The following is a 17,226-nucleotide window of genomic DNA, read 5'->3' on the forward strand; positions in this document are numbered from 1 at the left end:
AAATCAGTAGGATAGAAGTTGTGGAAGCAATGAAGAAAGTTAAATTGAGGAAAGCCCCAGGAATTGATGGAGTGTGTGGGGAAATGCTGAAGCATGGGGGAGAGATAGTAGTAGAATGGATGTGGAAAATGTGCAGATTTGCCTGGGAGGAAGGTAGAGTCCCAGAGGATTGGAAGTCAGGTATAATTATTCCCTTGTACAAAGGAAAAGGGGAAAAAGAAGTGTGTGGTAATCATAGGGGTATTTGTCTTCTTAGTATAATAGGAAAAGTGTATGGTTGGATACTTATTGACAGAGTTAGAGAAAGAACGGAGGAATTAGTTGGAGAAGAACAGGGAGGCTTTAGGAAGGGAAGAGGTTGTGTAGATCAGATATTCATTCTTAGATCTTTAGTGGAAAAGTTTCTAGAGAAGGGAAAGAAGTTGTATGCGGCTTTCATGGATTTGGAGAAAGCAAATGAGAGGGTGGATAGACAAGGATTGTGGAAAGTATTACGAATATATGGAGTAGATGGGAAGTTGTTGAATGCTTTGAAGAGTATGTATGATGATGCTAAGGCTGCAGTGCGTGTGGATGGTGAACTAAGTGAATTTTTCTCTTTGGAGGTTTGGTTGAAACAGGGATGTGTCATGTCTCCATGGTTGTTCAATCTGTTCATGGATGGGGTAATAAGAGGTACAAGGTAGAGTAGTGGATGTTGGAGTGGCCCTGGTGAGAGAGGATAGTGTTTGGAAACTCCCTGTACTGTTGTTTGCAGATAATACTGTGTTGTTGAGTGAAGACGAAGGGGAGCTGCAAGGCATGGTGGATGAGTTTGGGAGAGTGTGTAAGAAACGGAATCTAAAGGTGAATGTAGGGAAGAGTAAAGTGATGGTCTTTGAGAGAGGTGACGTCAGTGAATGTACAGCAAGATTGGATGGTGAGGAATTGGAAATTGTGAGTACGTTTAAGTACTTGGGTAGTGCGATGAGTAAGGATGGAGGTTTGGAGGGTGAAGTGCTTGAAAGGGTACAGCAGGGAAGAAAGGTTGCTGGTTCCTTGAAAGCAGTGATAAGTAACAGGGAAGTGAGCATGGAAGTTAAAAAGTTACTACATGACAGTATTGTGATACCAACTCTAACGTATGGAAGTGAAGCTTGGACGTTGTTGGAAGGACACAAGTCAAGAGTGAGAGCAGTGGAAATGAGTTATTTGAGAGGAGCCTGTGGAGTCACATGGAGAGACAGGCTGATGAATGGGGATATAAAGGAACGCTGTGGTGTGGATGTGGATGTGATAGAAAGCGTTATGAGGAACACACTGAGGTGGTTTGGCCATGTGGAGAGGATGGAGGGTGCAAGACTGACGAAGAGAGTGTATGTTAGTGAGGTGGAGGGGGGAAGAGGGAGGGAGAGGCCAAGGATGAGTTGGAGGGATGGGGTGGAGAGGTATATGAGAGAGGGAGGGGTGAGTTGGGAGCAGGGCAGTGAAATGGCGGGGGACAGGGAGACGTGGAGGCAATTTGTTTGTGGCCACCCCAAACGGGATTGAGGCTCTGGCAATAGATAGATAGATAGAGATTTCGGCCATCCTGGAAGTGTTATCTGTGACTTGTAGGCCTACTGTGTCATTACACTTGTATATGTTCACTAATTTATATATACCTGTACAGGGTATTTCAGATTCAGGTATAGTACTGTATTGATTACAGTATTGTACAGTATACAGTACTCTCTTCAAACACAATTGTAATACCATAAGTGGTGATGGCAGTTTTCACTTATACGTTTAAGGTACTGAATGGGTAGGTTTTTCGATTATTTGGCAAATCCAGTTTCTTGGCATCAGCCCGGTCCCATAGATGCCAAATAATTGGACTTTTATTGTGTGTGTATATATATATATATATATATATATATATATATATATATATATATATATATATATATATATATAATGTATGTATATATATATATCTATCTATCTATATGTCTATATCTATATCTATCTATCTATCTATCTATCTATCTATATATATATATATATGTATATAATATATACTGTAATCCTTATACTATCTGGAGGATGCCCACTTTCTGGACATCCCACTTTTCGGACATTATGGGCCTGGGGCTTTGGAACCCAAAAATGGCCAAAAAAAGAAGAAAATCCCCCCAAAATCCAATTTTTTTCCCACCCGTAATTTGAAATTGCTACCCAGCACCGAACAGCTGTTTACACCACAGCCCCTTCACCCCTTCCTTCCTCCCCCCTCCCCTGTCAGAGTTGTCATTTGGTATTTTTCATTACCAAATGTAGACCAATTTGGTAATGAAAAATTCATTTGGTAATGAATGAGAATAATGCATTACCAAACAGATTTTTCTTATGTATGAGGATACACAGGATGGAGATTGTGGATTGTCTGCTGTCTCTGATTAATTTGCTAGCCTACATAGCGTGAAAATAATCAACATGCTGTTAATTATAAGGAGAGTGATTACATTTATTTCCACTTGTATATATAATTAGTGAAGAATAAATGCTAGCTCTATTGAATTTGGTAAAGAAAAGTTAAATTTGATAATGAAAATTGAGGAGTGGTAATGTGGCCTAGTTCTGATCTGGCAACCCTGCTCCTTCCTCACCACCAGTTACTGCATAACTGCGATCATGAGTAGATGCCTATCACAGTGGGTGCCACACATGCTTGGTTTTTGTGAATAAACAGTGAATAAACTGCAATACCTCGCCACTAGACCACACGGGAATGAACAGGTGTGCAGTGTTAAGTAATTAGAATTTAGAGTGTAAAGGATTAACTGTGGAGTGCAAACTGGCTGTTTAAACTGGCAGTTGAAACTGGCGTGGTGCAATTAACAATGTGCAGTGTTAAACAATTGTAACTCAGTGCAAAGAATTACTGTAAGTGTAGCACAACACTGGAATGCTGTACGTGCTTCAAGAACATTTTCACCACTGCCAAAGCCTTTAGAGAAGGCAGCCACAGATGTGCTGTAAGTACCCTGGCTGAGGTACAGTCACTTCTAATTCCTCATTTTTTGGTTCCTTTTCATTTATTTCATGCTTTATGTCCATTATTAGTGTGAGTAGGGTCTTAAATAGGTTTCAATAAGTGCTATGCATGTCCAGTAGGGAGTTATTTAGGTGGCTTTCAAAGTTAGGCTGGGTTAGGGTCCTTAAGTACCAGTCCAGGAGCCAGGGGCCCACTTTCCAGACATGCCTTTGGCTCTATTACATCAGATAGGTGAGGGATTACTGTATATATATAAATAGATAGATAGATAGATACACACTATATATTTATATATATATATACATACATTCTGTATATATATATTTATCTAGCTACTTAGCTATCTGTCTATTGCCAGACACCTTACTCCCGTAAGGGGTGGCCACAAACAAATCGGCTCCATGTTGCCCCGTCTGCTGTCATTTCACTGCCCTGTTCCCAGCTCACACACCCCCTCTCTCATTTACCTCTACACTCCATCCCTCTATCCTTGGCCTCCTCCTCCCTCCCCCCCTCCACCTCACTCGCATGCACTCTCCTCGTCATTCTTTCGCTCTCCATCCTCTCCACATGGCCAAACCACCTCGATGTTTTTCACCTAACACATCCTATCACATCCACATCCATGCCATGATGCTCATTCACTTCCTCATTTGTCAGTCTGTCTCTCCATGTGACTCCACATGCTCCTGTCAAATAACTCATTTCCACTGCCCTCACTCTTGACTTGTATCCCTTCAAGGTCCAAGCTTCGCTTCCATACGTTAGAGTTGTTATCACAATACTGTCATGCAGTAACTTTTTCACTTCCATGCTCACTTCCCTGTTTCATATCACTGCTTTCAATGAACCAACACCCTTTCTTCCTTGTTGTACCTTTCAAGCACCTCACCCTCTAAACTTCCATATTTACTCATCACAGTACCCAAGTACGTAAACGCACTCACATTTTTCATTTCCTTCTCATCCGACCTCACTGTACATTCAGTGACTTCACTGCTCTTGAAGACCATAACTTTACTCTTCCTTACTTTGACCTTTAGATTCCGTTTCTTACACTAACAGTCTCATTCAACAAGCCTTGCAGCTCCCCTTCATCTTCTCTTTACAACACATTATCATCTGCAAACAACAGTACAGGGAGTTTCCACACAGTGCCCTCTCTCATTAGGGCCACTCCAGCATCCACTGCCCTACCTTGTGTCTCTATTATAACCCCATCCATATACAGATTAAACAACCATGGAGTCATGACACATTCCTGTTTCAATCCAACCTTCAAATAGAAGAATTCACTCAGTTCACTGTCCACACGCACTGCAGCCATAGCACCCTTATACATATTCTTCATGGCATTCAACTACTTCCCATTTCCTCCATATATTCTTAATACTTGCCACAATCCTTGTCTGTCCACTCGGTCATATGCTTTCTCCAATTCCATGAAGGCCACAGGCAACTTCTTTCCCTTCTCTAGAAACTTTCCATTAAAGACCTGAGAATAAATATCTGATCTACATAACCTCATCCCTTCCTAAAACCTCCCTATGCTTCTCCATTTAATTCCTTTGTTATTTCCCCAGCTCTGTCAATAAGTATATTACCATAGGTAGCACACTTATTGACATAGGGGCGATCTTCTTGCCTACCTTTCAGACTCCCGGTCATCCTCCATTTGGGACTTTGGCGAAAGCTTTGCCATCACACTTGACATCTCAAAGGCTTTCGATTGAGTCTGGCATAAATCTTTATTTTCCAAACTACACTCTTATGGTTTGTATCCTTCTATCTGCACCTTCATCTACAGCTTCCCTTCTGGTCGTTCTGTAGCTGCTGTTGTAGACGGCCATTGTTCTTCTCCTGGATCTATCAACAGTGGTGTTCCTCAGGGCTCTGTCCTCTCACCAACTCTCTTCCTTTTATTCATCAACGATCTTCTAAGCTGTACATCTAACCCTATCCACTCGTAGCTGATGATTCTACCCTTCACCTTGCCATTCAGTTCCCGCAACATCCATCCCAGCAGTTACTTCAACAAACAAAGGATAAGGCTATGGTACACCTAATATCTGACTTGGTTCGTATCTCTGACTGGGGTAAAAATAATTTTGTTGTTTTTAATGCATCAAAAACTCAGTTTTTACACCTATCAACCCGACAGAATCTTCCACAGGAATACCCACTTATATTTAATAATATCCAGTTCAATCCTGCATTGTCCTTGCACATGCTTGGGGCTTCATTCACTTGGGATTTATCTTGGAAAGATCATATTACATCTTTTGTAAAATCAGCTTCCAGGAGATTAGGTGTGCTAAGCCGACTCCGTACCTTCTTTACCCCTGCACAGTTGTTGACTTTATACACGGGTTTTATTCGCCCTTGTGTAGAGTTCAACTCTCATGTGTGGGGAGGCTCCCCACGTACAGCTTTGCTCAATAGGGTGGAGTTAAAGGCTTTTCATCTCATTAACTCTACACCTCTTACTGGCTCCCTTCAACCTCTGTCTCTTCACTTCACTGTTGCCTCTTTATCTCTTTTCTGTCGCTACTTCCATGGTCACTGCTCCTCTGAACTGTCTGCTTGCATCCCTACATATATGCTTTCTTCTTTTGTGCCACATCCTGTCTCACCTCTTCTTTCCACCATGCTGTTCCTTGTGCCCCCTTTTGTTTTCTCTTCATCTCGCACACCACCTCTCATGCTGCATAGATTTTTTATGTGAATATTTTGGACACACCTTCCAAATTTGTGCTTCAAATCCCACCCCAAAGGAGGACTCTGAGATATAACAGACTATTGGCTTCAACGGACCTGGCTTTCCGCCAGTTAGTCCGTTAAAGTGAGAGGTTTACATTCAAACCTTACTGCTAACAAACAGTCAGAACACTGAACTATATATGAAAATAACTCATGCAGTGTTAGCAAGTAGCACAGCATCACTTGCATACATCAGACATGAATTGTTCCATCCATCATCTTTTATCAGCAGCTTCATTTCTTAATTGCACACATGTTTTGACCTCATCTGTATACAGTACTGTGTGTACTGAACAACATTGGTGACATTATATTTTTTTTTTTTACTTTAGTACGGAATTGAGCCATTCAATCTTCTGTTTTCACATTGGGAGTTTTCACAAACTCCCAAAAGTTACTAATTTTCACCTGATAATTTGAAAAATAAAAATGCAGGCAACAAAACTGCAGTTTTGTATGTTTCCTTTATCACTTTGTTCAGAAGTATGATCTTTTGAACATATCATTTACTCAGTAAAATGAAAAAGAGCTTCAGTGTGATAAAGTTGATGGGAATCACAAAACTGAAACTAATATACAATACCATCAAACCCTCAGGACAAATATTTTTGTAGCTTAAAAGTGATTATTCTCAGTCCCAGTCATGTCTTTTAATATAAATTTAATCAAAAATAATCCTCAGACGTATGTCTGTATATAATGCTAATATAAAGTCATTTGCCTGCAAAATATTTATAGAGATCAGATTAAGATTATATATACAACAGGAGTTGAATAACGAACTGGTCATATAACGAACCTATTTTTCCCATAAGAGTGTTAAGAAATTGGGGGTTAGGTTCCTGACCACCTTCATCATTCAAAAAATATTCAATAAAGGTGGAATAAATACTGATAAATATGAAAGAAAGTGACACGGGTTTGAGCTGTTTTTGTATAGACCTGTTTTCTCGAGGAAAATTATTTTAGTACCGTACTACATACACTAGTGGTAGGTGGTGGCGACCATCATCCACTCACTTGATGTAGTGCTGCCTACTTCTTCCTCAGCCTTTATCATTCTTTTTCTGTGCCTGCCCTCCTCTCTTCCTATTTCTCCCATCTTTCCTGTCACTTCTTATTGCTTTTCTTTCCTTTACAGGTGGCTTTACATTGAGTGACAAGCCTAATGGTTTCCTGGAAGCCAAGAAACCATTTATAACGCTGGGTGGTAACCATATAACCAAACAATTACGTGCTCCCTACGTGTCATCAAGTGGGTTGGTGGAGGGTTAGTGCCCCTTCCTGTAAAACAAATAACTCGGAGTCAAATGGCCACCCCTAACGGGATTATGGCATCAGGCAATAGATAGATAGATAGATAGACTACATACATCTCAGATGACTGACATTCGATTTTCGATCAAAAAAATACTGGAGAACAAACAAAATATACCTACTTATCAACATTACAGAAAGCCACCTGAATGCCTTCGATTGCATGTTTACTGCTGATCCCTCTGACTGGACATGATGTCACCACACCAAACAGACTCAAATGTACACAATTTAAAACCATAAATAGCTGTGGAAGCCTAACTGGAAACACTGAAACTTAACTGGGGGGCTTCACCTCCAAGACCCCTCAGTGATTATAACGTACCTAACCAAGTGCAAAGTATGATGTGCATTACGTAAAACTGGCGCCAAAACAGTATTGTGTGTTAAGAGCATTCGTTAATCATTGGCACAGTGCAATGGCGAAATGCTCACTCAGGCTGGTGAGCACATAACTGCGCTTGACAAGGGTAATAGTAGGGGTCCTGGGTGGAGCCATGATGGTGCTGTAGTATTCCACGTGGTCAAATAGAAATGCAGACAGATGAAGAGGCAGCCACTCAGCAGGTCAGAGCGCAGGAGACTGAGGCAGCCTAGACGGTCTGCCTGGTGGTGCTCGGTTTGAATTGTTGAAATGGCTGGGATAACCATGTCGAACAATGAAAAAGGGTTTAGATTTATATATGTCACAACAACAAAATGTTGAATAACAGTTGGTCGAAAAACAAGGGCTTGGTGTACAGTACTTGTGATTTCAGTCAGCGGCTTCATCTTTGCATGGTATCAGCTCCACAAATTATGCTTTTTTTTTTTTTTTTTTTTTTTTTTCCGTATAACTATTAGTCAGTACATTCTTTTCAGCACTTGCCAGATGAAACACTAATCTGTTTGATAACTAAATGATAAGCATTTCAAATTAAACATGGTGTGAGACTTACAATTTTTTTTTTTTGTGATGAATGCTAATGGACCATGTGTCATTTTATGCATTCAGGTAACTGTTCTGCAGTATTTTATTTAGTAAATCATATATCAAAAGCTAGAATAATAACCATTGATTACAGTAATGAAGAATTTATAGCATCACTAATTATCATGGAAGGGATTTTAGATTATATGTGACTGGGCTAGCCGGGATTAGTTGACCGAGTTCATAATTAAATTGCCTAGTGATTACTGGCAACTCCTCAGTTTGTGAATGCTCCCATTGCCTCACTACCATCATAGTTTACATATGTAATACATGCCCTAATTCCTCCATGCACACCTTAACATGTGCTCTTTCCTGATACTACATAATTGCCCTGCTTATTTCAGTCTGTCTTTTATGCCTTGTCCTCAGTTGCTTTTACCATAGACATTCAGTTCACACATCCTGACCACTTTTTCAAAACTACTGTATGTCATTTGCCGGACATTCTGATCTCTGCTTATCATGTGTGTTGTTGTTTAGATAAATACAGGTACCAGTACAGTAGTTTTGTTATTGGCAGAGTGAGACTTATGCACCTTCAGAGGAGTTTCGCAATCTAAGTGGCTGATGCACTTGTTTTTTTGTTACAGGTGGTCGGTTTGGTGGTGAAGGGTTCAGTGGGCCACCACCAGGATTTCCCCAGCAGGGTCAGCGTGGACCACCGGATGGGCCACCAAACTTCCGGCCAGATGGTAGTGGCCCTAATGGTCCAGTGGGGCCTGGAGGCTTCAACAACTTTGTCCCTGTGCAGGGCTTTAATCCACATGGTGGGAACCAGGGAGGACCTCCTGGTTTGATGACTGGACCACCAGGGCCACACGGACCTGGAGGCATGAGGAACGAGGGATTTGGGCCCATGGGCATGGGCATGATGTCTGGCCAGCCCGGACCAGGTAGGAGTCTCCATATACCTTGTTAGTTCCTCAGAGGCATCATCATTATCATTTTCTTTTATATTTCACACCAATAAAATGATTGGGTAGATTTCAGAAACAGTAAAAATGAAATGTACAAACTGTATAGTTGCTAGTTTAGTTCCCAAGTAAATTGGTTTATTCCATCATTCACACAGTACCATTACACCCTACCCAGTCTCCTCAAACACTTTCACAGTTTTCACTCATTTACATTCATTATTCATACCTTTCATGTTCTCGTATACCACACAGCCCTACATGCCTAATTATTTTTCATGTCTCCTGAATAGGTACAGGAGCCAGATCCAAAGGGAAGAGTAGATGGTGGGAGATCCCAATCAGCATCATCCTCTCCCTTTTCACCAGTTAAACATACTGAGGTTACCATCCATCCGTCCATCATCCAATCCTACGTTGCCCCATTAGGAACGTAGGAGCCCTGGGCTAGGCAAGTTGGTCCTGACATAAGATGAGAACGACCAGCCTTACTCATCCCTGAGTGGCATTATGTGACCAATAAACCCCAACCACCCCTTGGATATAAACCTACTTGGGCTCAATCCGATTGAAGCTCCCTAATTACCCACTAAACCACCAGGTGCCATAATTTGGTTATATGGTTACCACACAGCCTAGTAAATGGTTTCCTGGTGTAGTGGAAACCATTTGGCTTGGCACTCAGAGTCACACACAGGCAGAAGGAAGAAGAAAGAATGAAGGAAAGACAGAAGAGGGAATGTAAAGCCTGTAGGCAGAAGAAAGAATGAAGGAATGAAAGTCTGAAGAGAAAGGATGGAAGAAAACTATTCTTGCTCATGTACCCCAGAAATTGTTTTTAAGGTTACCACCCAACAAACTACTGATGAATTTTGAAGATTAAATTATTGTAATTCTGGGGTGGTGATGGCAGACTGGAAGTGGTATTGTCTGAACAAAAAATGTCAACCACTCCTTGGAAATAAACAGTTTTGAGCCACATACGGCTAGAGAACCTTAACCCTCTGGACCACATGAGTGTCTAAAAATTGTAGGAGGGCAGCTAGAGAAATTCACTACAGTAGTACACAGCTTAAAGGTCCCATCTTTCTCTCCGTGCATGCATCAGAGAACTCTCCTAAAAGGGAAAGAGTTCAGTGTGCAGGGGGAACACACAGTATATAGTGACACAAAACCTGTTGGCAGTTTGTACTCTTTGCGGTCACCTGAAAGGACAGCGTAGGTGTGAGAAACTCGCAGGTGCTCTCTCTCTCTCGAAAATCACACCCTTAATTATTTTGAAGTTAATTATTTTTTCTCTGCTTTCAGGCTTTGGCCCTAGAGGTATGCACGGTGGATTCAATGGCCCCCGGGGTCTGCTGGGACCTCCACCCATGGGCATTGGCTCTCTGATGGGCAGCCGGCCTCCACTGATGGGAGACATGCCAGGGGGTGGTGCAGGGGGCATGAGGGGGCCAGGAGGCATGCCTGGGCAGAGGCCAGGTCAGTACTGATGTCTTAGTTATGTGCTGGGTGATCCATATATTGTATATTCTAAGTTTTGTGTGTTGCAGGTATGGATCAGTCTTTACTGCCTTGGTTACTTCAGTTTCTGCATTCCATAAACCTCTCCATGTTTTATTGCATATGCTTTTTCTTGTCCATTGATTGCATGGCTCATTAATATATTCACAAAATACCCAGAATGTCTGCTGTCCTCATGTCAGCAGACTGAGCCTTCCCATAGTGCACAGAGCTGAAGGGCATAATCTGAACCATCCAGTATTTTATAAATGTTTTTCTCAGTGTGGCTTCTACTGCAGTGTCATCAGTCAAGACTGCATACTTCATTATGTTATCCAGCTTTACTTTAGAATCATTAGTGCCAGGTGGTAAGATATACAGTATATACAGAGTATATACATTGAGTGACAAGCCAAATGGTTTTCTGTACACCAGGAAGTCATTTACTGTGCTGGGTGGTAACCATATCACCAGATTATGGTGCCTGGTGGTTTAGTGAGTGAGTAAGGCACTCCAGTCGGACTTAGCCGGGGCATGTTTATGTCCAAGGGGTGGTTGGGGTTTCCTGCTCGCTTAATGCCACTCAGGGATGAGTGAGGTAGCTCACTCTCATACTAAATGTCAGGACCAACTTGCCTAGCCACAGGCTCCTACGCTTCTCATGCGGCAACATAGGCCTGGATGATCTGGGTGGTAACCATATAACCAAATTTTGGCGCCTGGTGGTTTAGTGGGTAATTATTGTGCTCCAATTGGATTGAGCCAGTGAAAGTTTCTATCCAAGGGGTGTTTGGGGTTTATTGCCCACATAATGCCATGCAGGGATGAGTGAGGTTGGTCACTCTTATCTTAAATGTCAGGACCAACTGCCTAGCCCCGGACTCCTACACTCCTCCTGGGGCAGTGTAAGATTGGATGATGGATGGATGTATATACCGGTACATATATATATATATATATATATATATATATATATATATATATATCCATCATCCAGTTCTATGTTGCCACATGAGGAGCTGCTGTATATATATATATATATAGGGTATCTCCATCATCCAGTCCTATGTTGCCGCATGAAGAGCGTAGGAGCCTGTGGCTAGGCAACATAGGACTGGATGATGGAGATATATATATATATATATCATCATCATCATCATCATCATCAGCCGTTGAGGTCCACTGCAGGACCGGCCTATCCCTACCGAAGCAGGGACGATACAGCCAATGTATCTCTACCTAGTGGCTTAGGCTGTCTGGTAGAGACTGTATGTAGGGTGAGAAGTGCTTGTGAGTGTGATTGTAGTGTTGTAGTGTCTTTGGATGTGTGTGTAGTCTGTGAACCAAGTGTAATCGGCCCGCCTTAAGCTGATTGGGTGCAAGCATACTAGTATGCGACACTGGTTCACCCACAGCACCCCTTGTGTCCGCCAAAGTAGCAAGTGGCTTGGTGAACGCTTCCCAAAGTTTTTACAATTCTGGCGGGAGGCGAACCCGCGCTCACCAGCGTGCGAAATGCACACTCTACCACTGTACCACAGAGGCTCCATATATATATATACATATATAATATGTATATGTATGTCTATCCATCATCCAGTCCTTTGTTGCTGTATGAGGAGTGTAGGAGCCTGTGGCTAGGCAAGTTGGTCCTGACATTTGATATGAGAGTGAGCAGCTTCACTCATCCCTGAGTGGCATTAAACGAGCAGTAAACTCCAACCACCCCTCGGATATAAACATGCACCAGCCTAGTCCGATTGGAGTGCCTTAATTGCTCACTAAACCACCAGGTGCCATAGTTTGGTGATACGGTTACCACCCAGCACAGTAAATGGTTTCCTGGTGTACAGAAAACCATTTGGCTTGTCACTCAATGTAAAGTCACCCATAGGCAGAAGAAGAAGAAAGAATGGAGGAAAGACAGGCAGAAGAGGGAGTGAAAAGTCACTTGTAGAAAGAAGGGAGGAGGCAAGAATGAAGGAAAGAAAGGTGGAAGAGGAAGGAAGGAAGAGAGGAAAGGGCAGACACCCAAAGCAGCACTACATTGAGTGAGTGGATGGTGAGCGCCCCCACTCATCACAGAAAATATATATATATATATTCATACGTTCATTCATCATCGAATCCTATGTTGCTCCATGAGGACCGAGGAGCCCGGGACTAGGCAAGTTGGGCCTGACATTTAAGATTAGAGTGACCAGCTTCACTCATCCCTGAGTGGCATTATGTTAGCAGTAAACCTCAACCACCCCTTGGATATAAATCTTCACCGGTTCAGTCCATTTGGGGTGCCATAAATACCCACGAAACTACCAGGTGCCAAAATTTGGTTACAGTTACCATGCAGCATAGTAAATTGTTTCCTGCTGTACAGGAAACCATTTGGCTTGTCTCTCAGTGTAGAGTCACCCACAGGCAGAAGGAAGAGGAAAGAATGAAGGAAAAAAAGATGGAAGAGGGAATGTAAAGTCACCCATAAGCTGAAGGACGAGGAAAGAATGAAGGAAAGAAAGACAGAAGAGGATGGAAGGAAAGATAGGATCAGTTCTATAGTATGATTGCGGAGTGTTCTTGCCCAAACAAGTCACTAACATATATACAGTACATCCCTACAGTACGCGATCCCCCTTGTATGCGAGGACCTTTTTTTTTTTTTTTTTTTTTTTTTAGTACGTGAATTGAACTCCTTGTACGCAAGACGGGCAGCGAAGAATGGCCCCAATCCGGGGTTACTTCGAGTACGCAACATTGCCCCCCCAAGAAGCGATAACGGTTGCCTACACTCCGCCCACTTTGAGTAGGAGATAAGCAGCAGAAGGGGCAACAACACCAGTGATGGAGAGTGAAGATTTGATCATGATGGAGATCAGCTGGGTACTGTGTGCGCTTGATAAATTCAAGGAAGAATTCAAGAACATTGAACGCTCTCAGTTGTGAGTGGAGGAGGTGATGTCTTCACTGGACAGAACCTTCCGCTACTACACCGACAAGCACAACCAGGAAGTAAACAGACGGAAGCAAACACTCATCACCCATTTCCTTTGGCTTGAATAAAGTGAGGAGTCACTCCCTTCAGCATCAGAAGAGCTATATCATGAGGAGGATCACGAGGCTGATTCGATGTCTGAGGTGTCAGAAACAGACTTTGAAGAGTTTATGAACAAAGTGAGTTCATTAGGTAGTGAAAGTGTCGAGAGTGCTGGTGACAAAAGTGGCGAGGAAGGTGGTGTGGTGGGTGATGCAGGAGATGCATGCTAGGTGCCTCATCCTGCCTTGGATCCTCTTCTTACCTCCATCACGCCTATTGTTCTCATGGGTAAAGGTGAGCAGCCACATTCATGTTGGTTTAGTTAAGCCATATCCTTGTTGATTTAAACTCATAATCTTGTTGGTTTACTTTATCTTAGGTAATATGTCTTAGATAGTTTCCCTGTATAGTACAATATTTAGGTCTGAAAGGCATCTCAAGGGTTGCCCGTGAAGGGGGGTGCTGCTCGTATGTAATTTTTCCCATAAGTTTATGTACTCACAGTATGCAAATTCCTAGTACGCGACATCCTTTGCCGCCCATATAGGCGCATACTAAGGGGATGTACTGTATATACAGTGTCCTCGTACAGTGAACAAGTTTATGGGCGGCAGAAGAGCTCATTCAAAGTGAATTCGTTCACTGTGAACATGTGGAAAAAACAGCATGTGGGCAGCACTGCTCCCTCAGAGTTCACTTTTTGAGCCATAGGGATGTACTGAAATGTACACATTTCAAACACATACAGTTCAGATATATAAAATATAAAACACAGGGTTATTTACCCTACCTTAAATGAAGCGGTTGGTGGCCCTGATTCCTGAATACAGGTGGTTCTTAAGCAGGGAGATACACTTAGTTTGTCCTCACCACATCACCCTCCACTCCCTAATTCCCATCACCAGTCTCGCCCTCATCACTTGACTGAACCACTTCCCCACGTGCCTCTCCCTCATTCACCTCTTCCATAAAACCTTCAAAGTCCAAAGATGACACCACTGACATCACATCATCATTGCCTTCCCCAGGAAGTGTATCAGATGATGTAGAGGCAACTGGTTCCTGTTGTTCTTGAGTTTGGTGGTAGCGTGTGATGAGTGTTTGTTTCTTCTGTTGACTTCCACGTTGTGCCTTTCAGTACAATAACAAAAAGTGGTTTCTGCTCCACTGAGCACTTCCTGTGTCCTAAGGTAGCTGGTTTCAATTGTCTTTACTTCTTCTCTCAGAACATTTCAGCTTACATTGCTGCTAGAATTTTACTGAGCTTAGGCATATAGACATAGGCAGATCTTCGTCCTCCATTGGGTTCTGCTCAAAAGCATGCTCAGATCTGGCCTCTTGTGCAGCATCTGCTTGGGGGAAGGGGGTCGTTTAGTATGGGAGATGGCAGTTATGGTCTACTGTTTCCCCCGATTTTGTTCACTCAGGGTTCAACTTGTTCATTATGGTTTTGTGGACCTGGTTACCCCTTGCTTGTTCACTAGGTGAATCGTTTACTCAGAATATGTTTACTGCGTGAGGGCACTGTATATATAGATGGATAGATAGATAGATATAGATATATATACAGTACATATATCATCATCATCTGGACCTCCTTTCCCACCCTAGGGCAGGGTGAGGAGTAGCAATCTCCAGACAGCCCAGATTTGCTCAGTCCAGTGGGCCACGCATCCATTCACTCACCATTCAAGCCCCTGGAATCCTGTCTGTATCTGATATGCCAGAAACATTCACCACGTTCTGTAGCTTCACATAAATGTATCCGATAGATAGATAGAGAGATAAATAAATATTTATATACACCAGGCCCTCCACAATTGCGGATTCTACTTTCGTGGGCTTCGCACATTCATGGATTGTCCCTCTATGGAGCCAGGACTGAATTTAATGGGTATGATTGTAAGAAGTTGGGGTATATATGTAGCTGATGACTTGCTCACACGTGAGTTTGGGCAAGTCATCAGCTATTTGGGATATTTTATGCTGCTTTCAGGTCCCAGGTATGGTTTATTAGATACAGTATGTGTACACTTGCTCACAGGGAGTGATTTGCGGCTGTAGAGGCATTTACGGGAGGGTGCACCAAACATTCGCGGAAATTCCACTTTCGCAGGGGTCTGTGTCCCCTAACCCCTGCGAATGTGGAGGGCCTGGTGTATATATACAGTAGACCCTCAATATAACGAACTATTTAGGGGGAAGGGTGAGTCGTTGTATCCTATAATTCGCAATATCTGGGGAGTCATTCGGTCCTACGTCCGCAACCACAACCTAAACTTACTCTATGAAGGTTTACATGGAGAATTCAATGGTTTATGAAGCTGTACATGTAAATACAATATTGTATGAAGTTGTACATATAAATACAATACCTATAATAAGAATACAGGCATACCCAGGTTTAACAACGTAATTGGTTAGATAAAAACCCCATCGTTAGGCGGGGTATCATATATCGGGGTACTTTTAGCATGGAAAGTAATGGGGAGTATTTACCAGCCTTGGGTTCCCCCCCCCCAACCAAGTCCATAACCCACCCAAATGAACCCCCAAACAAGTTCAAAGCCAATTTAAATGGCTTAACAGCTGTAAAAGAAGCTAACCAAAGCCTAAAACCTGTAAATAACTCACTAAAACCAACAACTAAAATCTGAAAATCGTCAAATATATTGTAAGTCTGGAAAAAATCAAGCTTAGTATTCTGTACCCTAAAATGACAATGTTCACCCCACCTGTGGCTGAAACACATTAATCTAAGTCTAAAAACAGTTTATAAATCAACCTAAACACACAATTTTAGTCTAAAATAACATTAAAATCAGTAACAAAAAATCAAAACCCATCGTTAAACCAGGGTTTGGCCATCATTAACCTGGGTATGGTGATATTTCTACTGCCATTGTTAAGGCAGGGTATCTCATCTAGGGGTATCATATATCGAGGTATTACTGTACAGTATAATGTAGTACTGTAACAGTGCACTTACTGTGCCAGGAAGAAATGCTGTTGAAGTACACTTACTGTGTCAGGAAGGGATGCTGTTGTCACCATTGGCTGATTCTCAAACTTCCTCCGCATTTAGCGACCTTTGTTTGCAAAATCTGGAGGTTTGGTCATGATTTGGTCGTTCGCTATATCCGAAATTTTCAGTACCCGGGTTCGTTCTATCGAGGGTTTACTGTATACACACACACACACACACACACACACACACACACACACACACACACACACACACACACACACACAGACACACACACACACACACACACACACACAGAAGAACCCTGGAATTTGTACACAGTTCATTTCTAGAGGCTGTATGAGTTGCGAATTGTTCGAAAACTGGATCATTTTTTTCCATAAGAAACAATGTATTTTACATTAATCCGTACATAAAACCTTTAAAATAAAGAATTATACCCTATAGATGATATAAATGATAATTTTACTGCATCTTACCTGTATGGAGGAGAGCTAATGGCTTAAGTGGATGGATGTGGAGAGGAGGAGGAGGAGGAGGGGTGTTAGTTTTTGGAAGGGGAGTCACCTTCCATGAGAACTATAGGTAACTGCCCTTCTGGTGTTTTTTTTTCTGTCACTTTGGACGAGGAGATGCTTGGGGTTGGGGAGATGCTTGGGGTTGTGGCATTGCTTATTGATTGTACTGTACATTGATTATGTACAATTTTGTAACAAAAATACATAA

General features: G+C 42.3%; 1 protein-coding gene across 1 annotated transcript in view; it reads left to right on the forward strand.

The window, feature by feature from the left end:
• Positions 1 to 17,226, forward strand: part of LOC145402114 (uncharacterized) — a 189,379-nt gene that overhangs the window by 162,045 nt on the left and 10,108 nt on the right. The window contains exons 16-17 of the mRNA XM_080274232.1: positions 8,657 to 8,959; positions 10,289 to 10,462. Of these exons, the coding sequence (XP_080130358.1) occupies positions 8,657 to 8,959; positions 10,289 to 10,462 (477 nt within the window). The remainder of the gene's footprint in view (positions 1 to 8,656; positions 8,960 to 10,288; positions 10,463 to 17,226) is intronic.

The sequence above is a fragment of the Coenobita brevimanus genome, chromosome 57, assembly GCF_032717465.1.
Source record: "Coenobita brevimanus isolate Jiangsu-jjx chromosome 57, ASM3271746v2, whole genome shotgun sequence".
NCBI lineage: Eukaryota > Metazoa > Arthropoda > Malacostraca > Decapoda > Coenobitidae > Coenobita > Coenobita brevimanus.